This window comes from Pimephales promelas, chromosome 15 (genome assembly GCF_988280905.1).
Source record: "Pimephales promelas chromosome 15, fPimPro1.hap1.1, whole genome shotgun sequence".
In the NCBI taxonomy this organism is placed as follows: domain Eukaryota; kingdom Metazoa; phylum Chordata; class Actinopteri; order Cypriniformes; family Leuciscidae; genus Pimephales; species Pimephales promelas.
In genome coordinates, this window is record NC_142783.1 from 32,349,282 (window position 1) to 32,376,308 (window position 27,027).

At 36.7% G+C, this 27,027-nt stretch overlaps 1 protein-coding gene across 3 annotated transcripts in view; it reads left to right on the forward strand.

Moving 5' to 3' along the window:
* The window catches only part of alk (ALK receptor tyrosine kinase), a 419,464-nt gene that overhangs the window by 163,249 nt on the left and 229,188 nt on the right, over positions 1-27,027 (forward strand). For 2 of the 3 annotated variants that reach the window (XM_039665984.2, XM_089120560.1), the window contains exon 3: positions 16,751-16,897. In XM_039665984.2, the coding sequence (XP_039521918.2) occupies positions 16,751-16,897 (147 nt within the window). Of the gene's footprint in view, positions 1-16,408; positions 16,450-16,750; positions 16,898-27,027 lie in introns of those variants that run through there. The other variant, XM_089120559.1, reaches the window with a different exon arrangement.

The following is a 27,027-nucleotide window of genomic DNA, read 5'->3' on the forward strand; positions in this document are numbered from 1 at the left end:
TGGCAGCTTTTGTCTGGCGGATAGAGGGCTGTAAATAAGATAAAACAAAAGGGCATTTTATAACACCTGAGGTCAGTAGTTACATTCAGGAATAACCAGGTGTTTCATGGGTTGGCTGGCATGTTTGTTATTTTGCATTTGGCTGAGACTGAGAGGTACAATCATCAAAACATTACTATATAAATGCATTCCCAGCCCTGAGTAATAATGCAGTGCTAAACAATGATGCTCCTTCAACCATGCTTTATACAAAACAAAGCATGGTGGATATTTGCCAAAACATGTCAAGTGTCCCATATGTGGAATATCCAAGTGGTCTTGAACACATATTAGATTTTTTCAAGATTGAACACCTGTTTACATTAATGCAACTATCTAATCAACCAATCACATGGCAGTTGCTTCAATGCATTTAGGGGTGTGGTCCTGGTCAAGACAATCTCCTGAACTCCAAATTGAATGTCAGAATGGGAAAGTAAGGCGGTTTAAGCAATTTTGAGCGTGGCATAGTTGTTGGTGCCAGATGGGCCGGTCTGAGTATTTCACAATCTGGTCACTTACTGGGATTTTCACGCACAACCATTTCTAGGGTTTACAAAGAATGGTGTGAAAAGGGAAAAACATCCAGTATGCGGCAGTCCTGTGGGCGAAAATACCTTGTTGACGCGAGAGGTCAGAGGTGAATGGGCCGACTGATTCAAGCTGATAGAAGAGCAACTTTGACTGAAATAACCACTCGTTACAACCGAGGTATTCAGCAAAGCAGTTGTGAAGCCACAACACGCACAACCTTGAGGCGGATGGGCTACAACAGCAGAAGACCCCACCGGGTACCACTCATCTCCACTACAAATAGGAAGAGCTCACCAAAATTGGACATTTGAAGACTGGAAAAATGTTGCCTGGTCTGATGAGTCTCGATTTCTGTTGAGACATTCAGATGGTCGAGTCAGAATTTGGCGTAAACAGAATGAGAACATGGATCCATCATGCCTTGTTACCACTGTGCAGGCTGGTGGTGGTGGTGTAATGAAGTGGGGGATGTTTTCTTGGCACAATTTAGGCCCCTTAGGCCGTGTGTCCACCAAAGCGTTTTTCCACGCGCCTGGCGTATGTTTTAAATTGTTTTCAATGTGAGCGCCGTGTTTTTTTAAACGCCCCCGAGGCGCTGAGCATTTTTTTCACGCTGAAGCGCCGAGCGCCGCGTTTTTACTGGTCGCTGGGAGTTGAAAAATGTTCAACTTTGGATAAAACGCAGTGCTCATCACTGTCACTTTTTACCCAGACATCCAATCACAGTGGAGGAGGGGCGGGACTAATGCCACACCGACCAACTGTCACAACATTCAAACTGCTGCGGATATTCTGTATCATAGCAACGGAACGCCTCAACGGAAAAAAACGCTGCGCTGCCAAAACGCTCTCAAGCGCCCAAAGCACGGCGTCTTCAGCAGAGCGTCTAGCGTTTTCAGCTGGCTAAAAACGCTTTGGTGGACACACGGCCTTACTGCCAATTGGGCATCGTTTAAATGCCACAGCCTACCTGAGCATTGTTTCTGTCCCTTTATCGCCACCATGTACCCATCCTCTGATGGCTACTTCCAGCAGGATAATGCACCATGTCACAAAGCTCGAATCATTTCAAATTGGTTTCTTGAACATGTCAATGAGTTGACTGTACTAAAATGACCCCCACAGTCACCAGATCTCAACCCAATAGAGCATCTTTGGCATGTGTTGGAACGGGAGCTTTGTGCCCTGGATGTGCATCCCACAAATCTCCATCCCTCACTTGTGTTCCTCGTCCAGTTTCGGCCTTTGAGATATTCATCACCCATTGAAGAGTTAGAAAATAAATGTCACATATCTCCCCATAAAGCTGGCTTATGAGCTAGCAATCTTGTCTTTAACACAAATGGTGCAGGACAAGTGCACTTATTTTATGCACTTACTTCCTCCAATGCCAAAGTCATGCATTCATTGTTTATTTTTATGACCCCGGTATATCATTTTTACACAATTATGCAAAGTAATAGCTGGCATCTATCAAAACAAAACGTGTTTATCCTAGTCACATTTGCTTATAAAACCAGTAAGTCCAAGTTTAAACAAACTCTGTCAAATAATATATGATGCTGTTTTAAGTAACTCTTAACGTTTACAGGCTCATATCTTGTATCTGGATCTAGTGCAGCTGGCACTCATCTGTACATTTTGTTAATAGATCCCCTGGGCCCACTGTCATAATATGCTGGAATGCGTGATAGTAAAAATTGATGGTGCAAGACGCGAGTTCTAGGATCCTGTCCACACCTTTCAGATAGCCTCTCAAATCCCATCATGCCATTTCCTGCCGCCCGTTGACGTAGCAGACTATGCGCGCTACATTTAGCAACAGAATTCATCTAAAACGAAATGAGAGTTAGATTGATTTCCGTCAGAGGTTTACACAAAGAGAAAAAAACAAGAATGGTGGAGTTGAAGATTAATATTTTTTTGGGCGATGCGGCTGTCGGTGCGCAATGTTTTCTATTTAGTCTGTCCGTATCATTCTGCGTCTCCTCCATCTGTCAGCACTGACTCGTGACTCATGCATCCCCCTGCCCGGTTCTCCTCGGGGTATCTGACAGGCCGATAGGAGACATGAGGTGAGCACAGGCCATAAAGCGGTCAAATGGGTGCATAAATATGGAGCCATGGTGAATATTTCAAACATAATGCTGAAAATAAACCTATTCATCATTCTGCCTAATGGACTTGACTCTGGAAGGATAAATCTATCAGACGAATGCAGAATAGAATGGGATGAAAAAATGTGAGTCTAAAATGAATTTCACTTAGTAGCTACTATAAATTAAGTTTTAAAATAATTGGTTTGGATTCGAAGAACTCCAATAAGTAGTTTGATATTACCTTATAAACTTGATTACACTGTGGTAATAGCAATTAATGAATACCAGTTTACATTTCCCACTGTCCATGATCTGGCTTCTGAAGATTTGTAATATTGTGCAGAATTCTAACGCAGAAAGCATAAGGATGTCAAATATGTCTTCATGACAGTGTTTCCCAATTGGAGCTCATTAGGCAAATGCTGGGGCTAATAATTAATTAAATCATAAAATTTTAAATTAAAATAAATACTTTGGCCCGAATCTAAATTAAATTTAAATTGTGATTTTTGACACGTTTTCATCATTTTAAAAGGTTAATATAATTTTTAAAATATATATATATGAAAATGTACTTGGTCTCTCTTTTGTGGGGATTTTTCTTTAAATCAGCAGCATAAAACATTTTCTAATGAGATTAAATATTTGTCACATCGTAACCGCAGTTCATAATTGCAATATATGTCAAATAATCATTTTTTTTGTTGTTTTTGTTTAAATCGTGCAGCAATATACTATATATATATATAATCACTACATTTTTCTTTTGTCAAATCAACTTAAATAATTTATTTAGTTCAGATAACATATAATTTTGAGTTTCTGATGATTAAATCAATCTCCTTCATTGTATTAACTCTCTTTTTCCAGTTCAACTTAAAATTTTAAGGCAACCAGGTTACTTACTTTTTTAAGTTAAACCAACAATATTTTTTTTTACAATGTATATAAAAAATGAAACCCTTACAAAAAGATACAATACGTGGTTACATTTTGCAATATAGTCCCATTAGTTAATGTGTTATAATATTTTATTTGTTACAAATATTTTATTTGCTTTCCTGCATGAAATTTGAACAATAACCGACATAAAAGAAGGGTAAACATGCAAATGTGTTAAATTATGAAAATACTTTTATCACTTCAAGAAAATACACTTTGATAGTCCACTTTATACTAGTCTGCAACTACATATCAACTAACTCTCATATTAGAGTACTAGTAGAATAAGTTGACACGTGTTAGCAAATTATCAAAATAAAGACTTTAAGATATTAAGCAGATATTAAGTAGTCTACTAATACTAATGAGAGTTAGTTGGCATGCAATTGCCAGGTAGATTGTCTAAAGTCGTCTATTGAAATATGTGCTAACAGTATATTTTATGTCAGAGGCATACGACCCCTGCTTTAAGGTAACAATCTAACTAAAGAATGGGATAGAAATAGATTGAAATATTACAGAATAACATGGATAGTTCAGTGATTTGGTTTTTGTTGACTCTAAGGCTAAGCTGTGAGTGGTCATTTGTATTCCAACGACCACCTGGCAGTGTTTCAGCTAACCCCCATGTGGTACCCAGCTCTCAATCTCAGTTCGTGTGCTAAAGGAGGCCGGGGTCACAGTGACATTACAGCCTCATAAACTGAATGCACACTCTCTTTATAGGTCTTCCTGCCACCAAAAGCATATCAAGCGGTACATCTAACTGCAACACCTAGAATGAATCAGCCACTTATTTTATCCCCTACTGAAGCGATTTAACCTCGCCAGTTATAGTTGTATTGTGCATTTTTCCTTCATAATGTCATCAGCAAGCAAATTCCTTTCCGTGAGTTTTTCTCTATGCATGCAAATGCGTTCAATCATTTCTCTACGTAACAGCAATCACAACTGTGTTAGATAGAGAATCATGGCATGAACCTCAGGCTAATCATTCGCTGTAACAACAATAAGCTAATAATGACACATTTGATTTTATCTGTAAATTTACTGATCCTGACCTGTCTGCCGCTTATTTAATTTTGGACTTTTTGTTAAAGGCATACGTTAAAGTTCAAGACCTGCTCACTTGAAGAGGACGGAACTGTCTTACCAACTTGACAAGCCACAGTTTGTTTCGTTTTATGTGCTATTTAGAGGCGTTATTATGTGCAGTATTCAGAGCAAAGCAGACTGTTGTGGAGTGTAGAGAAGCCTGTGTACCGTCTGGTCAGATTTTTTTTTTGTACTGCCGTCCTAATTGCCTTCCAGCAGCTTTCATTAAACGTAACTCCGGAGTATACCATGATATTAGGGTTTCCTAAATGTAACAGCTAGGGCTGGGTAATAAATATCGATTTCTCGATATTAATCGATTCTCATTTTTACAAACCAATATCGATTCTTAAACTTCAAGAATCGATTCGTCATCCTGTTTCATTTGAATGAATAAGACATTGTATCGCGGCTGCACGCATCCAAAAAATCGCAATAATCTTTGTCCTTTGTTACTATTGATATGAAACAAAGTCTCAATTTTCAAATTACGTCCATTTTCTTTAGAAATTCAAAAACATAAATAGCGTTTTGGTGCTGTGGCGTGAGATCGAGAGAGAGAAGCAGTAGCGCTGATCTCTCTTCCGGCTTAATAATACCAGTCACAGCGCGAAATAAACATGAATGAGCATCTGAAAGTGTGTTAAAGATAGAGTACAACTTATCGAAATCCATATCACGTCACATTGATTCGCTCAATCAGCGTTTCAACCGTGGAAAGACGTCAGTTAAACAGCTTGTAATCAATGTCATGTATCCTCATATTTACCTCAGAAAACCCACGTAAACTCGTTAGTCCACACTCGTTAGTGTTCTTCAATATTTAATGCATATTTGAATAAATCTGGCAAGTTTTTATGACAGCCACCATTTAAATGTTTATATTTCATATAATCTTCTTATTATAAAAATAAATAAAAGTGTAATTTAAGTGTTTGTATAGCTACAAAACAGTTCATTATTACCTTCATATTAGGCTAATGAAGCCTAGTAGGCTACAACTAGACTCCCATAGTTTACAGCATTTAAGAGATTTGATTCCCTTGAGAAAATTTGCCATTCATTGTAACTGATATCCAAAATAATCGATATATAATATAATCGAATCGTAATCGAAATCGAATCGAATTGCAAGCTTGTGAATCGAAATCGAATTTGTCTCAATACCCAGCCCTAGTAACAACCCTTTCTCTTCTCGCACAGGCGCAAACTCGCCCAGAAGTGCAAATAGCATTGAATATAAATCAGTCATTCTTTAATCATTTTATTATATTTTTATTGTCATTTAGTTCATAATGAATAGATTGAGGAATACTATGTCTAGCTTAGAAAAATGAATGAGGTGGTAGTGACACTCTTAGAAGAAAAGGTTCTATATAGAACCTTAAAAGGTTTTATCAGCGCTATGCATTTGGAACCCCTAAAAGGTTCTATACACTCTTAAAAAGGGTTCCTCTGGGTTCTATATAGAACCCTGGGGTTCCGTACTTGGCCAATAGAACATTTTACCAAAAAAAATGGTTCTATATAGAACCATTTTGGAGTTCCATATATGAAGCGGGGGATAAAACCATTTCTTCTAAGAGTGAATGTTGATAAAAAGCTGAGGTTTGTGTTTAGGGGTTAAGCTAATCAGTTTGGAACTGGTGATTTCAGACATTGTCATTGTCAAGCCATCTGTGCAATATGGATCAAATGTACGAGAATGTGTGCAGTCCATTGGTGTGCCATCTGAGACCACTGCAGGGAGTGATTTCTGGATCAGTGTGGAAGCAGAGACGCTGGTCAGCAGATGCAGAGGATGCTCTCTTGGCACACATATTCCCACTCAAGAAGCATGGTCATCCCACCATCCAAGTCCTTTATGATCTTGTGGACCAATTGAGGGGGATATAAAAAGCTGGGGGAATAATTGACCATTCTGAATGAACAAATTTATGGGCTGTAAACGCTCGTGGCTGAAAGCATTTAAAGGCTAACCCGCCTGACTATCTGTTGTGTGGAGACCAGAGAGAGAAAGAGAGAGCTCAGCTGTGGCAAAAAGTTCTTGAGTAATTACAAACTATGCCATTTGCAGTTTTTTATGGTGCATTTGTCTAAATGTCCTTCTCAGGAACTTGAGAGGCCATAAGAGAAACGACAATACGATTTTTACTTATTTATTTATTAGTTCTGCAATTGCGGAAAATGTATTCCAAACCTAACAAATAATCCAGTTATAGACACTGAACAAAATTATAAATGCAACACTTTTGTTTTCGCCCCTATTTTTCATGAGCCGAACTGACAGATCTAAGACTTTCTCTATAAGGCCCATTTCTCTCAAATATGGTTTTGCCCCCATAATAAAAATGGGGGTGAAAACAAAAGTTTTGTGTTTTATAATTTTGTTCAGTGTAGATTCGGTAATTTAAAACTAAAGGACCCTTTTGTCCCTTGAAAAGGTCTTTTAATCATTTACACAGTACATTGAATCATGTCAGAGCTAAAACGTTCTGCATAATAGTCTCTAAGCCTCTGAGCACCACTATATATAACGAATGGGTGACATTGTCAGGATAAGGAGTTTTTAGCAAAATGCATTGAAACCAAGTAGAGATCTACTGAAATAAAACAGCCTTTTCAGAAGCTTCATTAAAGGTTTATGCCAAAAAAATGGCTTACCTGATGACATGGAAATCTCTGCAAAAGCTTTCTGACAAGCGAGCAATTTTTTTTTTATTTTTTATTATCATCTGACAGTGTGTAAAACACAAGGTATGCATGTAGAGCAATTTCAGTTTGTGAAATGCTGTCATCTTGTGTTTTCTGTTCCGATTAAGGTTTGTGATGTTGTTTGATGTGAATGGGAAACTCAAGGAAACTATTACTTGAAACCAGCGATGTTCCGAGTTTAATTGCAGCCATTTTCAGGGTCATTGTGACTGATCGACTCTAAGTGTTTGCTTCAACGAGTGTCAAAGGGGATATGATCACACATTCAGGGAATTAAGACATTAGATAAGTGAGGGGTCTAAATGAGGATAAATGGCCAATAAAATCTGTGTCCTTGGCCATCTGGTAAGTCATCAATTCTCCCTTAGATTGCCACTATGGTGGGTGCAGGAGGCGTGTGACACATCCAGAACTTGTCGCAGGCTTTGTTGAATCGTTTCTCTCAGCCTCATTTGGAACAAGCAGGGTGGAGAAACGCCATTTAAGAGTGTGGTTTCGAAGATCAAGGACACAATAGATCTGCAGTATACTTACACTTTATATAGAAAAAGTTCTATATAGAACCTTAAAAGGTTCTATCAGCGCTATGTATTTAAATTGGAACCCCTAAAAGGTTCTACACAGAACCCTTTTTTAAAGGATTAGTTCACTTTTGAAAAAACTTTTGCTGATAATTTACTCACCCCCATGTCATCCAAGATGTCCATGTCATTCTTTCCTCAGTCGAAAAGAAATTTAGGTTTTTGATGAAAACATTCCAGGATTTTTCTCCATATAATGGACTTCAATGGGAACCGGATGGTTCAAGGTCCAAAAGACAGTTAATAACTGTTTCAGATGCAGCTTCAAATGTCTTTAAACGATATCAGACGATGAATAAGGGTCTTATCATGCGAAACGATCCCTTGCTCTATTCTCTGAGGCGCGTTTGTAACGTCACGTAATACGTAATTACGTTCAAAAGGTCACGGGCGACGTAGCCGAAAGTACAGAGTCAGTGTTTACAAGTTGAACGCATAGGTTGAACGTGAAAACTAACTCAAACACCGTTTACAAAAAAAGGAATTAAAAGGAAAAACAACGATGTCGGACGATTTTGATTCTGTACTTCCGGCTACGTCGCCCGTGACCTTTTGAACGTAATTACGTATTACGTGACGTTACAAACGCGCCTCAGAGAATAGAGCAAGGCTAGCATTTGTCCTTAGAAAAGTTACATTTTTGGAATAAGTTTTGAAATAACCGATCGTTTCGCATGATAAGACCCTTATTCATCGTCTGATATCGTTTAAAGACATTTGAAGCTGCATCTGTAACTGTTATAACTGTCGTTTGGACCTCGGTTGGACCTGGTTCCCATGGAAGTCCATTATAAGGAGAAAAATCCTGGAACGTTTTCATCAAAAACCTTAATTTCTTTTCGACTGAGGAAAGAAAGACATGGACATCTTGGATGACATGGGGGTGAGTAAATTATCAGCAAAAGTTTTTTCAAAAGTAAACTAATCCTTTAAGGGTTCAATAATAAGAACCCTTTAGGGTTCTTTGTAACCAGGAAGAAGGTTCTATATGGAACCTTTTGGGTTCATTCATTATTAGTTACTACAATAAACAATGATTTAATGTAATATATGAACGAATAATAGCCTATAAAGAACCTTTGTGCCAAAGGGGTTCTTTCTTGTCATTATAGAACCTTTTTTAGAATAGAAGGTTCTTTGGAGTTGAGTAAAGAACCCTATGCTTCATATAGAATCCCAATGAACCCTTTTTTTTCCAAAGCTGCATGCATCCTTCGAAATGAAGGCAATCATGATTGAAGACAACTTTATAATGCAAATTTACAGTAAATCAAGAACTATAAATTACTGTGACGTCAAAGTAATTTTGCTTTTGATTAACAGTAATCTGTAAGAAAATAACCCAAAATGCATTAATTTCACATTTCTGACTACATTCGTTTATTGTAAAATAATACTCTTAAATCCTAAATTCCTGGCAATTTTTTTACAGTGCACTGTAAGAAATTATATTGTTTAGTACTGTAATTGGTTTTAAGTCACCACAATGGTGATTAGTGTTACACCTGCTTGGGATCTTGGACCTTGTATTTTCCCTAAAATTCGTCATGTGTTTTCTGTCTTATTAGCCTAGCAACATGCTTGCGTAATCATTTTAGAGCCGAATCTCCAAATTGGAGCGTTCCAGATCAATCATCCATATCGGCTAGAGTGCTGTCAACCAAGCAGTTTTTTCCTGACCCCTATGAAACAAGTTGTTTTTTGCTGATGTGCCTAATACAACCTGATGTAAACACTCTCTTCTCATGTAAAATGAACTGACCAGAGTACTTTTCTGTGTTCCCATACAAGCTGTGGGTTTGCTGTCAGGTCAAATGTAGTCTGCACTTCCTTTAATAACAGCTAATGCGAAGCCTGCACTGCATTCATGAAACAGATTCACAAAACAATCCACTCTGAAATGTTCTGCACAAAGGGATCACTTCTTCATTATTTTGATATACTGTAGGCTAGACCTAGAGTTGGAATGGATTACATTTATAACTGTCAAAGTATAACATGTGAAAAGTCTTTTCTGTATTGAAATGTTGCCTAATGTCTAATTTAGTGGATTTAAAATGAGTAAAACTGTACGTGTTACACCTATACTTGATGTAGATGGAGTCACTGTCTTTTACTGTCACTACATTATATATGTAGGGTTTTGACATTCATTTTACTAGTAGACAGATAAATGTCCATGAAAAAAGCTCAAGCATTATATAATGGTGCTAGCAATGGGTAATGAGTTTGATTCCCAAGGTAAAATTGAGTACAATATATTTTTTTTCTTAGTGGCCAGAATAAACGTTTACATTTTTGCGTTTGACAGACACTTATCCATAGCGATGCACATTGCATTCAAGGTACATATTGTAAGTTCCTGTCAAGTACAGAATAATACGCAGTGCAATACACAGATTTTCTGACATTTTCCACATGCATAGTTTCAATGGATTGTCTTGTAGGAGTTTCTTTATAGTTACAGTATGTTTTCACAGTACATCAAACTCTTTTGTCTCAAAAAAAATCAAAGAAACATTTTCTCAAATGACAGTTTTAAGGCTTATTCTGTGTGTGTGTGATTGCTGAGGTTTTATTCTTAGTGTGTATCAGTAAAGGTTAATTTCACACTCTCTCAATGAAACTGGTGACCTGCAACCAATTGAATGTGAGAGCTCAGAGCAACATGTCACATCAGAAAAAAAAAAAATAAATACCCAGCACTTTCTGAAATCAATTTATTTTAAAGTTCTTATTCTTCAACCTTGAAAAGAGCCATCACTGCATTTCACTTCTCATTGAGACATACAGTAAGTTTCCCTTTGGCATTTAACCACCATTATAAGGGTTAGAACAAATGATTCACCATCATCACAATTGTGGTTAATAATCTCTTAGTGAAAGAAAGCTCAGGAATGTTCTGTAAAATCTGTCAGTTTCGCCAGTGTTATGTCATGAAATATTAACAAGCTCTAATGCAGCATATTTAAAACTTGATATTGTTAGAGAGAGAGCACCAGTTTCGGATAATTCCGGTTCACATGGTTACGCGGAAGTGATAAAAAATTCTGCATTATACATTTTTCAAGGCTTGTATTTCATGTTTTGCCTTCTCGAGCCATCCAGGCAGTGTTTTGTGCAAATGAGCGGCCGGATTGCATTAAGGGTTTTCTGTTAGAAAAGTGTTGTGGGCAGACCCAATTCATTAACTAATGATTGTTGACCCAAGTGAATCAATCAAAACTAACTTTAACTAGACAATAACTTCATTCTAGAGCTGCTGTAAAGCCAAAACAATTGCTTTACTTCAAGTGTTGATTAACACGGTGTGCATAAGACTGGCATGACACCTTCATAACCATAACATGACAAATGTCTTGAAGATGGAAGTAGGGTTTATGCATGTTTGTGACAACTGTCATTAAGTGTCTTTCGCTCAATAATGACATTCGGAATGCAAATATGACATTGTTTGTGATGTCTTTGTTATGACATCTTGACATAAACCGTAACATCATAACCTGTCAAAGAGCTCTTTAAATTTCAAACCATGAACTACATAATGTGGAACAAAAAAGTCCTGATGAAATTTAGAAGCTTATTCTTTATTTAAAAAAACGACTTATTTGTAGATGAAAAATAGATAACACTTTAGTTTAGGTCCAATTCTCACTATTAACAATTTGCTTATTAGCATTAAATATTGTTACGATATTAGCTGTTTATTAGTCATTATAAATCACAGTATTAATGTTGTGCCACTAGCCTCCCTCATTACTGACAGTGCTTATAGTAAATGTTGCAGTGCTTATGCTGTTCACTGGGAAGATTCTTAAAGATCTCGTTGTTCTCTGTTCTGTGGTTCGAGAGAGACCCGTATATATATATGCTCTCTCACAAGTGGTTTCATTTTCAAATTCTTTATGTTGTGATCTTAAAACATAAGCTTTGATTTGATTGCCAAGTTGGTCTCTATCATTATCGAAAAATGGCATATTAACATTTTTAACGTGTTCTTCGGCTTGTTTATGAGACCAGAGTCCAGTTTGTGCACGGGCGCCTCCATCATGATGATCTATTTTCTATATTTACTTCTTATTTAGTAAAACCAGGCAATTGGTTGATGAAACATTGATTGAAATTGAGATAGAATTAATAAAAAACGAAATTCACTTTAAAGAAGGGCTTTGTGGTTTCTCTTTAAGATCTCGGTGAAGGTTTAAAGTCGTATTCAGAGCGGTCATGTCCGTAATGGAGAACTGTCACATCCGTAACATTGTTTTTTTTTTCCCCTCATAGACACGAAAAATTAAATAAAAATAATATTTTATGTCCTGTGGAGGCCGGCCCTTCTTCATCTGGTTAGTTGGCTATTACTTTTGTTTTGCGCAGCGTAATTCATAGAATTACTAAAAAAAATATTTTGTCACCTAAAAGTTAACGATATGTTGTGTTATGTGTATTTCGCTCACATTGAATATAAAACGCATGGTTTTCTAATGTCTGGACTACAGTTCTAGCATATGTAAACAAACACAACCGGAAGTAGAAAAACGTTTAGTCAGTTGAACCCGATAAGGTTTTCATGTAGGGATATTTCTTCATTTATGTGTACTTTTTTTTTTCTTTTTACTAACAGATTTAATTTTCATCATTAGTTATCAAGCTTGAAAAATGCTATGTGAAAAATGCTTGAACCCGCTATGAATCATGGGAAATAGAACAGGCGCAGAAATGATACGGTACTAAATAGAACTGTTACTATGTGTAATTTTTTTTTTTAAAAAAGCATCTTTTTTCAGAGTGTAGTATAATATTTTGCTAATTTTGTGGCAGTCATTTGAAAACATTGACTATAATCTTGAAAACTGGACAGGACATTTTATTATGTTTTTTTTTTTATTATTATTTATATTTTGTGTAGTATATTTTACAATAAATTTTACTTTTTCCCCACCAGCTTTTTATTTATTTATTTTTTTTAATAATTTTCACCAAAATGTCATGAACCTCAGAATTTTGATGGATGAATATCTGAACATGTGATATATCAAAAGAAAGAACAGAACCTCAGTTCATTTTATTATTATTATTTTTAATTTATAGTCATGCATTATTTTTTTAATCAGCATTTAAATGTTGGTTAGTTTCACAAAAAAAGCAACATTCTGAAGAAGCGTTTTTTTTTTTCCCGTGCATGCTCAAGCAATGCTTTTATCACTTGTTTCTGCTCCTCTTTTTCTTTTTTTCTTTTGATCCAGAGATTCAGTACTCTTTCAGAAGATGCATAATAGCACCCCCTAGTGTATAACAGTGAAAACGCGGAAAACCGTCAATGGCGGGGAAGCGCTGTCTCTTAAATGACGGGATATTGCGTCAAAGGGCAGGGAAAAAGTTGAGGCTATAACTAAAACATACTTCACAAATAAAACACAAATAACTCCATTAACTCTCAGCTTTGAAAGAGCATAACCTCTGGGTGATATTTTTTTTCCTCTGTGATTTGCCTTCTTTACAATGGAAGCACCAAATTATGTACCAAGGAAGCACACACACAGCGCAAAAGAACAGAAAACGTGCATTTTTGCATGGCGCCTGGGGCTTCAAGCAGCAGTCCTCTGATAAACAACCTGGTCCCACCGGTGCTTTTAACACTCCAGTGAATACAAGACGAATGTGTGGTTGGAACATAACACAGTTGGAACAGTTTGAAAGCCATTCCAGCAGAATAAACGAATACAGAAATACATGAAAAGCCACAGGAAAAGTGTGGGAAAGCTGTGAACACAATGATCGTGCTAAAGTTCCTGAAAAAATGAATTTAACATTCTCATTTATATGAATAGTGTTAAAATTATTATCATTACAGAGATATGTGGAAAAACCTGAGATAAGTTATGCTAATTGCATTCACCTGACATTGCACTATTAAAAATGCTCTAATTTAAGACTGTAAAATCTAGCTGCGTTTACATTTATTAACGTTTGCCAGCCTCTTGGAGATAAGGTTTTCATGTAGGGATATTTCTTCATTTATGTGTACTTTTTTTTCTTTTTACGAACAGATTTAATTTTCATCATTAGTTATCAAGCTTGAAAAATGCTATGTGAAAAAAACAACTTTTTTTTGTCTTTACAATTTAATGTAGACCTTGAAAGTTTAAAGCACATTTTAACAGGCTTGATTGATATAATGGCTTTTTTGTGCATCTAACTGAGCTAAGAAGCCAATCAAATTACACTCCTGGCTGAACTTATAACCACGGAAAAATTATCAAAGTTGTGCCATATTACAGTTTGTACTGAACTGGATAACTGTAATATGGCACAGCTATGATCATTTGTCGTTCTGAAGACACATTTCATCCGTCACCTCAACACAGTCTTTGACCTTAAGCAATGCATTTAAATTAGATCTATCGCTGAAGAAACGGACACAGATGTGAGAACAGGCGACAATCAGTCTATATACAAATGGCAAACAGCAACTTTTTGAGAAAATTCTCATGTCATTCTGATTAAAAAGGTTGGCTGAATTAAAATGAGTTTGTTCACAATTTACCTGGTAAAAATCCTAATTTACAGTATATGGTCACCTTCTTTTTTTGATCTGTAGTCAATAAATCCTCAGTAAACTCTACAAGTGAACCTTTAACTTAACCAGGTTCATTTAGATTTGAATGTAACTGAATGTGATGTATGATTAGTGAGCAATTTATTTGGAAATTAGTCAAACTCCACCAGTTTGACCTCTTCAGGCAGATTTCCGGACCTGTTGCGAGCTAGAGAGGCTGTAATCAGCTTTGACAGAATAATCAGCCAATCATAGTGATGAAAAGACCATGATTGGCGGGTATTATTACATTGACAGTGTAATGAGTTAATCATGGTGCGACGGAGGCATTGCCTTCTCACACGATATGTTTTGCTTCGCATACCTCACTTTAGGATCTCGATGGAAACAGGGAGTTCGAGCGAGGACAGAAAATTGCTGCCTCTCTGAAACTTCATGTGCCGGTCTTGCTTTTGGATTGTATTACTTGTATTAACTGTATTACCCTCAATTTGTTGCAAACCTGTATGAATTTCTTTCTTCTGCTGAACACAAAGGAAGATATTTTGAAGAACGATTGGAACTTTGGCACCATTGACTTCCATAGTATATATATATTTTTTTCCTAACATGAAAGTTTGGTTCCAATCGTTCTTGAAAATATTGTCCTTTGTGTTCAGCAGAAGAAAGAAACTCATACAGTATCCCTTTAAAGGAGTAGTTCACTTAAAAAAAACAAAAACTTTTGCTGATAATTTACTCACCCCCATGTCATCCAAGATGTCCATGTCATTCTTTCTTCAGTTGAAAAGAAATGAAGGTTTTTGATGAAAACATTCCAGGATTTTCTCCATATAATGGACTTCAATGGGAACCAAACGGTTCAAGGTCCAAAAGACACTTTCAGTGCAAACTGCGAACTGTTAAAAGGGCTTTAAGCGATTTCAGACGATGAACAAGGGTCTTATCAAGCGAAACGATCGCTTATTTAAAAAATAAATAACAAAGTTTAAGTTTTATAAGCTCAAATGGTCGCCTTGCTCTGTTCTGTGATGCGCGTTCGTGACGCATTATCAAAATGAACAAATCTTTATTCGAGTCATTTGGTTCATTCAATAAACGAAATGAACGAATTGACTCGGAAAAGATTTGTTCATTTTGATGAACGAGTTTGAACAGGAGAGTCACGAACGTGCATCACCGAACAGGGCAAAGTACTTTATTGAGTACGCTTTAATAGAGATTTGTTTCTAAATGTCTAGCAGCATAGGTCTTTAATGCCCCTACTCTAGGGGACCTTCTGTCCTGCAAAGTTTATTTCTAACCTGCTTCATCTCAAAAGCCTGTGATTTTCAAGCCATCCTGAAGAGCTCGACTAGCAGGTTCACATTTGTTTGATTATGAATGTGAAGACATGACCAGAGCAAAGGCAGGAGACACTGCTTGCAATCAGTGAAATATTTATTGACTTCCAAATAAAGAATATCAAATAAAAAAAATTACATAAACAAAAACCACTCAAGGTGACCCTCCTCATGGAGGTCCCTCACCACAGACAGACATACATTCCTTTATACTGAAAGGGTCAACCATTTTACAGTAATGGGGAATTTAAATAATGTTCACATACATAATACATAACGACACTGAAAATGAAAATAGCATTCAACATACATCAACCTTAATTCCACAAGAAAAATAATACAAATAATAAACAAATACATATCTACATACAATGAACATAAACACAATATAACATGAAACAACAACCCCCTGCTCCCATTGAGAAATGGACTATGCCTACACTACCCAGAATCCTTTGGGATGGCATAAAATGGGGAACAGGAAGGCCGCCCGCCCTCTTAGACACCCACCCATGGAAACCATGCTGCAGACATGAACCCTGAAGGTTAGTTTTGCAAATGTGGATACAACTAATGATTTATGTACATACCAAATAAAGAAATTAATCTCTTGCTGTTTTTTTAACAGTCTAATGTGCACCTCAGACTAGAAAAAGTCCAAATAATGAGAAACAAACACTTATAAAAAGAATATAAACCAAACAAACACAGGGGCCTACACTGCCATCAGGGCTAAATTAGGATTTTAGAGCTAAACTCTCCAGGACAGTGAGTCCCTGGGAGGAAGACTAAAGGCCTAGTCTACAGAACAAATGTTAGTCAAATATTGTTCTTCTTCTTTTCCAGATTGCAGTTCAAAGGGAAAGTTATGTGACCGTGGGCCTGCTGGATATTATCCTGAGTTTGCCTGGAGTTTAACATCAGCGGAGGACTCCTGGGCCAAAGACCAGACAATGGCAAAGACAAAAGCAAGTTCCCAGGGGTGGGAGGAAGGTAAAGATATTGCATTTTTCACTGTAAACCACGCTTTCCCAACAATCTGCAATGTGTGGCAAGATCTAAATGCTTTTCATTCAAGTCAAAAATATTAAAATAGGCCTGCATCAATCTGACTACAACTAAGGGGTCTTGTTACAGTAGGTGAAATATCTCCATATGGTATTGACGGCACAATTTTATTTTAAGTGCAATTTTAACTGAGTGTCCACCTTTATCCAGAGCGGTATTTTTAATTCCCAGAGACATCTGATAAATAAATTAATTTTGAGAAGTTAAAAGGGGCTTTGATTAAGTCTCTCATATCCACCTGAAGCAAAATTTTAAAAAAAGTTTCCCATTACAACTTTCAACGCAGTTCTCTTTTTCACAAACTTTGAACCTTAGTGGTGTGATGCGGTTGAGTAAAATACCGAACTGAAGGAAGATTCACGGTGTACAGGACAGCAACAATCATCTTTTCTCAGGGAGGAATAGCGAGATGAATAAGAGCCAGAATAAAAGAGAAATGGTAGGGGAAATGAATGGGGTGCATGAATTAAGAAAGCGTCATTAGAGAGTCAGGTTGCGGAGAAGGCTGGAATTACGAACTCTTCATGCACTTGAAAGACAAACGCTTGCTGTTCTTTTCACACAACTGTAAAATCTAACATTGTTCTTACTAAGATTTATTTTATTTTTGTTAACTTTACTTAATGTCCAATAATTTGTTGAACTTACTTAGAATTTATTAGTAATCTGTACTGTTTGCATGCTATGCCTTCGTTAGTCAGAAAAACCTTGTAAACATTACTTGGCTGGTTTGAGTACCATTTTGCCCCTTACATTGCCATTGGTGGGGCAAATGGTTTATGAGGCAGGGCAATTCTCAATTGACTTTTCACTTCTTTAGTCATTATTCTTCTTATTCATCTTGAAATAGTCATCTTGAATATTATTGTCAATACACCTACACATTTTAGGAGAGCATCAAAATTCTTTAGTTGACTACTTGATTTCCCTTTTCTCGCCATTATTGTGATTAATGTTCCCTTTGGTTGGGCACTTGGAAATTATTTGTTATTTTTTTGTAATTCTTTTCCTGATTTCAGTGATGCAACATGAAATCACAATCATTTGATTAATTTCAAAAGAAGTGAAGCGTGTAGATATATGCAGATATATGTATACTTTGTAGTTCCCTGTACATATGAAAAGTGTGTTTTAAGGGAGTTCAACTGTAAGTCCATGAAGATTCAGCTTAATCAGCATGAGTAATCACATTAACAGAAGAGCTCATTTATGTATGCTGCTATGTTCTTCAAAAAGACGAAGGGCTTTAAAGATTTTCCGAGAATAACAGCCTAGCAATACCAGCAGGAAAAGAGCTGATGCACTTGGTTGGAATGAAAATGAAAACATACAGGCCAAATCATTCTTGCCCTCTTTCAGTGAATGATTGCGCTCACCTCCTCTCCATATGTCCTCAGGCGTGTGGGTTTATATGTGAAGGCAAATAGCGGATGAAAAGTTTGATGAATGCAGAGAGTGAAATGCCAGGGCTATTTACCTTTCTATTGGCTGGTGCCCTACCATTCTGTGGAGACTTGATGTAGAGCATGGCTGTCACCGAGGAAGGCTGAGCAGCCTGGGAACGAAGTGGCTTTTGGGGAGGTCAGTGTAATGAGGCGGACTAGGAAAGCTCATTGCAGGAAGTCAGTTGTATTTGAAGGTTAAGACCTCTGGTAGTATTTCTTTGGTTTTCTTTTGGTAGGATACAGTATTTGATATGTGTTGTATAGTATAGTGAAAGATCTATATTATTTTTCTTTTGGAGTATGAGATACACATCTTTTTAGGATGACCCAATCCATCTTGGATGATTATTTAATAAATTTGAATATATATATATATATATATATATATATATATATATATATATATATATATATAATTTACATACATACATAAATACATACACTACCGGTCAAAAGTTTTAGATCAGTAAGATTTTTTCTGTTTTTAAATGAAGTCTCTTCCAAGGCTGCTTTATTTCATGAAAAAAAAAAAAATGACAGTTATATTGTGAAATATTATGACAATTTAAAATGACTGTTTTCTATTTTAATATATTTTTAAAAGTAATTTGAAAGCTGAATTTTCAACATCGTTACTGTTGCTGTTGATCAGTTTTCAGTGTCACATGATCCTTCAGAAATCATTCTAATATGCAAAAAACATAAATGATTATTTTCAATGTTGAAAACAGTCGTGCACCATTCTTTCCCCAAAAAATCTATGATGAATAGAAAGTTCAAAAGAACAGCATTTATTTAAAATATAATCTTTTCTAACATTATAAATGTCTTTACTGTAACTTTTGATCAATTTAACTCTGATGAATAAAAGTATGTTAACTCTGATGTTAACATACTTTTGTATGTGTAAGTATGTTAAAAAAGTATGTTAACTCTGATGAATAAAAGTATTTTCTAATTACTTTCCCCCAAAAATAAAAAATAAAAAATTCTTACTGACCCCAAACTTTTGAATGGTAATGATTAATGTTACAAAAGCTTTCCATTTCAGATTAATTCTGTTCTTTTGAACTTTCTATTCATCAAAGAATCCTGAAATAAAAATGTAAAAAAAACTGTTTTCAACATGGATAATAATCATAAATGTTTCTTGAGCATCATATTATAATAATTTCTGTAGGATCATGTGACACTGAAGACTTGAGTAATGATGCTGTAAATTCAGCTTTCACAGGAATAAATTACACTTCACTATATATTCACATAGAAAACCACTGTTTTAAATTTCACAATATTACCGTGTTTTTTTTTTGTTGTTGTTTTTTATCAGCCTTGGTGAGCAGTAGAGACTTCTTTTAAAAACATAAAAAATCTTAATGATCTAAAACTTTTGACCGGTAGTGTATATGTGTGTGTGTGTGTGTGTGTGTGTGTATATATATATATATATATATATATATATAGTAGATACTAAGTGCAATAAGCAGCGAACAATAACAATAATTTAGGACTGAGAGGGACTGCTTTATGTGCGCACACATTAGGTGTGAGCACAAAATACTACATTCAATCCCACGCCGGAATTCAAGCCTTGTAACACAAACAATATTCATGAATGATTCATCAGGAACAGTTTTAACCATTCTAAGATCTTCTAAGCCTTAGGAAGGTCAAACAAATGAGTTTTGGAAACGTTGTGGAACAAATCAGCATCTCTTTGACAACACTGTCTTCTCTAATGGTGCTCAACCAGGCCTCGTCCCCCTTTTGCATATTCTGTGGGCACAGATTATTTAAATTAGTAACATTGTGACTTCATTAGATCTAGAAAAATCGCGTTGTAGTCCAAACGAGCCGTTCGTTGAAGTGCTTGAAAATGGCATTCTGAAATGGTGCTTGAAAATGGCAGTAAAAAATCTCCCTTTGGAGTACTCGCAGATCTTTTTTATGCACAAACAGCAACATTACACTCTAACTAAAGGCAAAAAAAGTGCATAATAGGACCCCTTTAATTTTGGGGTGAACAACCCCTTTAATAAATGTCTATAACTCTGGCTCTTGGGGATAGGATTCTGTGGGTGTGTACTATCCTCCAAAAACTGGCACAGATGAATGTGGAGTTGACGTTTACCCCATTAGCATGCTTAACACCATTAATGAAAGGAATATAGAGCTCATTATTTCATTATTTGAATAGCAAACTGGAGCGGCCAAAGCCCGGGATGATCACAGAACATTAATTCCACTTGCCGCTTTAGGAGTCTATGGACTCGGGGGAGTTTCCGTACTGCATGCCCAGAGAACAGGTGGTGGAGAGCGGAACTGGTACAGATCACTGCGGAGATGAGACAATTTGCCTAGATCCTCACCAGAAGAAAACATTACCTCAAAGCTTGGTTAAATTCCAGCCTTTGGACAAAACATTAAAGGCAACCTGTGTCATTTCTCCATAAGTAGAGTCACCAAACAAAGGTTTTTATTTTATTTTTTATTTTTTTTATTTTCACCAAATGGTTTTTACTGGTGTTCGACACTGCACGGCTAACCGGCTCTAGAAGTAGCTGTTAGACACAATCATGTCACCCTGTATTTCTTGGTCCTAATTAAAGGAGTAGTTCACTTTTGAAAAAAAAAAAAAAAAACTTTTGCTGATTTTTTTTTTTACTCACCCCCATGTCATCCAAGATGTCCATGCCATTCTTTCTTCAGTCGAAAAGAAATTAAGGTTGTTGATGAAAACATTCCAGGGTTTTTCTCCATATAATGGACTTTATTTGGTAACCAAACGGTTCAAGGTCCAAAAGACACTTTCAGTACAAACCACAAACTGTTCAAAGTGCTTTAAACGATTCCAGATGATGAATAAGGGTCTTATCAAGCGAAACGATCATTCATTTAATAAATAAATAATAGGGATGCACCGAAATGAAAATTCTTGGCCGAAACCGAAAACCGAAAAATAGGAAACCAAGGCCGAAAACCGATAACCGAAACACCGAAAGAATTATTAGTATCATTGCATTTATGGCTATGTACAAACTTGACTAAAATCAAGGCATTGCAATTGCATATTAATATCACATTTTCAAAGAATAAATCAATTACAAATTATGCAGATATTTATTTAGCACAATGCACAGTATAAAATAAAATTCTAAATAAAATGTTTAACTTGACCCCACTCATTTGTACACTAAATAATAATCTACTGGCCTGCAGAAAGGTTTTAAAATGAAACGTTCTCTCAAAAACAAAGCCGAGCGCAAACTTCTCATCAAACCAGGACCCAGTTTGCATGTCTAAATTAGTTACATTTTAAAAATTTGGCATACAATAGCATAAAAAGCCTTTTTAAATGAACAATAGTCCATGTTTAATACAAATGTACATGAAACTTAATGAAACATGTTTAGTGAATGTATTTAAATATTTAAGAGAGCATTAATTTAGTTCTATACATACATATACATAGTTCCCAATCCCATATACATATTTTTTTGTAATGTCACAAGTAATAATCTCAGGGTTTACTGGATTTTACATGATTATTTTTGTATTGGTGGTGGAATAGCCTACTAAAAAATAAGCACTGTCATGTGTTTATCTTTCTTCTTCTCACCGATTCCTGATGGTTAGAGGACAGTTACTTGAGTCGTCCCCTGTCGTTTCAAGGAATAGTACAACGGAGAGCGGGTTTGGAGCGGTGCGCGCGCTGTCTGTGGAGACTCGCGCTGCCTTGTTTACTTTCGCCTGCCTCCGCAGCGCGAGTCTCCACAGACAGCCCGCGCACCGCTCTTGACCCGCTCGCAACCGGAATCGTCGTCATGGCGGCGCGCGTTGTTTAGAGCAGATATAGGTGGATAAACAAGGTTTCCGTCTCATCGCGGGTTCAGATACACTGAAATGCGTCCGCACCGCAGACATGTTGCCTCAGACAAGCACGTGCAGGTCGCGGTTTCTGTTTGCGTCATCACAACATTTCGGCCGTATTGTTTCGGTGATAAAAGTCTTTCGGCCGAAAACCGAAAATGCACTTTTGGGCCATTTTCGGCCGAAAATTTTCGGCGGCCGAATATTCGGTGCATCCCTAATAAATAACAAAGTTTAAGTTTTATAAGCTCAAATGCTCGCCTTTCTCTGTACTGTGACGCACGTTTGTGACTCTCCTGTTCGAACTTGTTCATCAAAATGAACAAATCTTTTCCTGAGTCATTTGGTTCATTCATTTGTACTGAAAGTGTCTTTTGGACCTTGAACCGCTTGGTTACCTCTAAAGTGCTTTATATGGAGAAAAATGCTGACTTTTTGCTTGTATAATAATTTATATTTTATAATTTTTCAACAGTAAAACTTTGAAATATTCTAACATTAACAAAATTACTTAAATCATCATTAAAAACTACTTTCAGCAATTTTCTGAGGCATCCTCTGCTACAATATTTTGGAAAGCAAGGCTATCATGGATTCATTACTTTTTAGCATGCATCTTCTGTTTGCAAGGATAGTTGCATATTCTCAGCCTAGAAGTGCTCACATAGAGATTACAGCGAACTTTTAATCATGCATGCAGAGTCCAGACAACATCAGCTGGCTAAGGAAAACAGGAGGTGAACCCTGCACTGCCAATGTGGTTCAGTTGATTTGTTTGCACAGGCTGAAGTGCTTTGAAGCAGACCGCCACTCTTTCTGATTCCAGGGATGTCCAACAATGTTGGGTTGAAGTGTGTTAGTCTCTGAATATGCACCATGTTTTTTAATGGAGTCCATGAAGAACCTACCTAGCCCTGGGATTGAGGGCTTAGTCACATTTGCATGGATATAATTAATGGTTGTTTACCTGCTTTAGGGATCTTTCGTGTTGGCCAAAAAACAAACTTGTTGTATTCTATCCGTAGTACACGGCCATAAAAAAAAATAGACACTTGGGTGAAACCTTCTTATTTTGTTTTGACAAAAGAAACCACAGCATGATATTACTAGTTGTGCCACATTGATGACAGATATCTGATCTGTGGACCTACTGTCTCCGGTCAGCTCGACCTTAATGTGAACATGGCTTTTCTGCTTAATCTAAGATATTGAAACTAAGTGTGTGCGGTGAGAAGTGCAGGTTGACGTCTACACTAGTTGGATCGAGGGAGGCAGCAGAACAAACACAGAGCATCTGCGGTCGCTTGTCACTCTGGTGTCCCAGAAGGATGTTTGATCTCCAGTTTTGTGTTTAATATTTCCCTCATCATAACATTAAACAGATTCTTAAATTTCCAGATGACATGATAGTTTTATAATTGAACAAAATGACATGGTATGTGCAGATCTAAAATAAAATAATGAAGAACAGCAAACTATTACAACTTTTTGAGCCTTTCTGTGTTTGTCAGGTAGACCCGCCTGGAACTGCAACCTTTGAAACATGATAAAAGAAAAATTTAGTTTTATTTTATTACAGTTTATTCTAAATACATGAAGGGAGGTATTGAAAAAAAAAAAAGTCAGCTGTGGTACAGAAATCTACTACCAATCAATCATTGGACTTTGAACATGTCCAAAGAAGAGAGAAATTTTAATAAATACAAATTACATTATACCTTTTAACAACTTGGTGAATTGCCAGACGTTCCCTTAGGGATCATGCGCTGTGGTAGCGCGTCCAAGCATTCTCAAGTATAAATACGCAGCTATAATTCATGTAGGTGACTTTGAAGTATATTTTATGTCGATAGACAATGGTTACATACTGTTAAAACGAATCGTGGTATTGATATATTAGGACTGCCGGGACTATAGAGCAGTGGCATGGAAAACTAGTTATACCATGCTCCTAGAGCCCTCTAGTGGTTGGGAGCATTTCCGTTGTGTTGCTGCTTTATTTCGTTGTGTTGTACATTTTCCATTGTGTTGTGGCTCAATTTCGTTGTGTTGTACATTTTCCTTTGTGTTGTGGCTTATTTCCGCTGTGTTGTGGCTCATTTCCGCTGTTTTGTACATTTTCCGTTGTGCTGTGGCTCATTTCCGTTGTTTTGTGGCTCATTTCCTTTGTGTTGTGGCTCATTTCCATTGTGTTGTACTTTTTCCGTTGTGTTGTGGCTTATTTCCATTGTGTTGTACATTTTCCGTTGTGTTGTCTCTCATTTCCGTTGTGTTTTACATTTTCCGTTGTTTTGTGGCTCATTTCCGTTGTGTTGTGGCTCATTTCCGTTGTCTAGTGGCTCATTTCCGTTGTGTTGTGGCTCATTTTCGTTTTGTTGTACATTTTCCACTGTGTTGTGTCTCATTTCCGTTGTGTTTTACATTTTCCGTTGTTTTGTGGCTCATTTCCGTTGTGTTCTGGCTCATTTCCGTTGTGTAGTGGCTCATTTCCGTTGTGTAGTGGCTCATTTCCGTTGTGTTGTGGCTCATTTCCGTTGTCTAGTGGCTCATTTCCGTTGTGTTGTGGCTCATTTTCGTTTTGTTGTACATTTTCCACTGTGTTGTGTCTCATTTCCGTTGTGTTTTACATTTTCCGTTGTTTTGTGGCTCATTTCCGTTGTGTTCTGGCTCATTTCCGTTGTGTAGTGGCTCATTTCCGTTGTGTAGTGGCTCATTTCCGTTGTGTAGTGGCTCATTTCCGTTGTGTAGTGGCTCATTTCCGTTGTGTTGTGGCTCATTTCCGTTGTCTAGTGGCTCATTTCCGTTGTGTTGTGGCTCATTTCCATTTTGTTGTACATTTTCCACTGTGTTGTGGCTCATTTATGTTGTGTTGTACATTTTTCATTGTGCTGTGGCTCATTTCCGTTATGTAGTGGCTCATTTCCGTTGTCTTGTGGCTCATTTCCGTTGTCTTGTGGCTCATTTCCGTTATGTTGTGGCTCATTTCTGTTGTGTTGTACATTTTCCGTTGTGTTGTAGCTTATTTCTGTTGTTGTGGATCCATTTTGTTGTGTTGTGAACTTTTTAATATTTGTTGTATACAATATAGTTGTGCATTACTTGGCCACGGTACAAACTGACCTGGAAAAGCTTAGGTCAAAAGGAAGTATAAATGGCACGATATGCAATGGACACAGATAAAAATATTATACATGCTTTCCACACCACCTTCAAAGGTCAGTAAAACATTGGGTGATAAAGGCTCAATCCAGTGGAGTCATGTTGAAGGCCATTGCACCACTGGAAAGAGTAATGTGATCTTGGTCGCTGTCCACCTGATTTGCTGTCATTCACCACCATCGCTATTTCAATGACATATGACTCACATTGATGGGAATATCTTACATGGCAGATGCAATGCACATACTGCTTCTGATTCATATCAGATTTATGTCCAATTCCACATATGATCGAGGACTGAAACAGATCTGAGAATATCGGAATCCATTTTTTTTCCCGCTTACATGTTCGTGGGTCCTTTCTGATCTGTGCCACATGGGAGGAAAATATCGGAATTGGGTCCCTTGAACCATGTAATGTAAATGTGGCCTTAGACGCCCTTGAGGGCCCCAGCCATATCTCTGTTCAGAACATCACAGAGACCAGGAATGATAACTTTTCACATAGATTAGTGTACAGAGGCTCAACATGACCCTATGGGGGCCCCAGGGGGCCCTGTGATATCTTGGCACCAGAATATCTATGGGAATGAGCTCTGTTCACTTTTGGCAGTGGATACGCACCTTTACAATTCTTGGAATCTTTAACTTATTTTTGAATTCTTGTACAAAAAAAAAGTACAAAAAAAAACTTACCATTTATATCATGTTTGCCAGACAAGGTTGCCAGAACTTTACTTTAAAAATACAGTTGCAACAGACTTAACTTAAAATAAATAAATAAATAAATAAAAAAAAATCATGAATTTAATGAGCAAGTAACCAAGATGCTTTTTAAAACTCTTTTCTAATCTTTAATACTGACCAAAAAAAGATACATGATGAATCAAAGTTTATCACAAGTAGCTTTTTTACAATTCAAGGTAAATACTAAAATATAGACAATGCACCGTGTTTCTCATGGAAACGCGTGATACAAATAATTATACAATAAAGATTATTTTGAAAACATAAGGTGTAGCATAAAACCATAATGTACTGTACATAGCTGATGAGAACTCTCCTCATTTAAATGAAAAACTGTCACATAACTCTGGAGATGTCAATTTTGCTTAAGGCGACTTGTTCTTTTTCATTTTCAAATACTCAGACCGGCCCGTCTGGCACCAACAACCATGCCACGCTCAAAATTGCTTAAATCACCTTTTCCCATTCTGACTTTCAGTTTGGAGTTCAGGAGATTGTCTTGACCAGGACCACAACCCTAAATGCATTGAAGCAACTGCCATGTGATTGGTTGATTAGATAATTGCATTCATGAGAAAGTGAACAAGTGTATATTCAACTTCGTGTGCATATTTACTCAATTTCTTAAGAATCTATAATTTTTATATATATATATTTGTACACATTTCATTACATATTTGCAGGCAGAGAGGACATATTTTAAGAAAACAATAAGAGAAAAAAAAATTGGTGTTTGCACACCAATTTTCTGTTTTGGAGAACAAATCAAACTGGTACCCTTGCACGTCTCACTATGACCTTCCCCCACACCAAAAATATACATCATTTCCAGTCA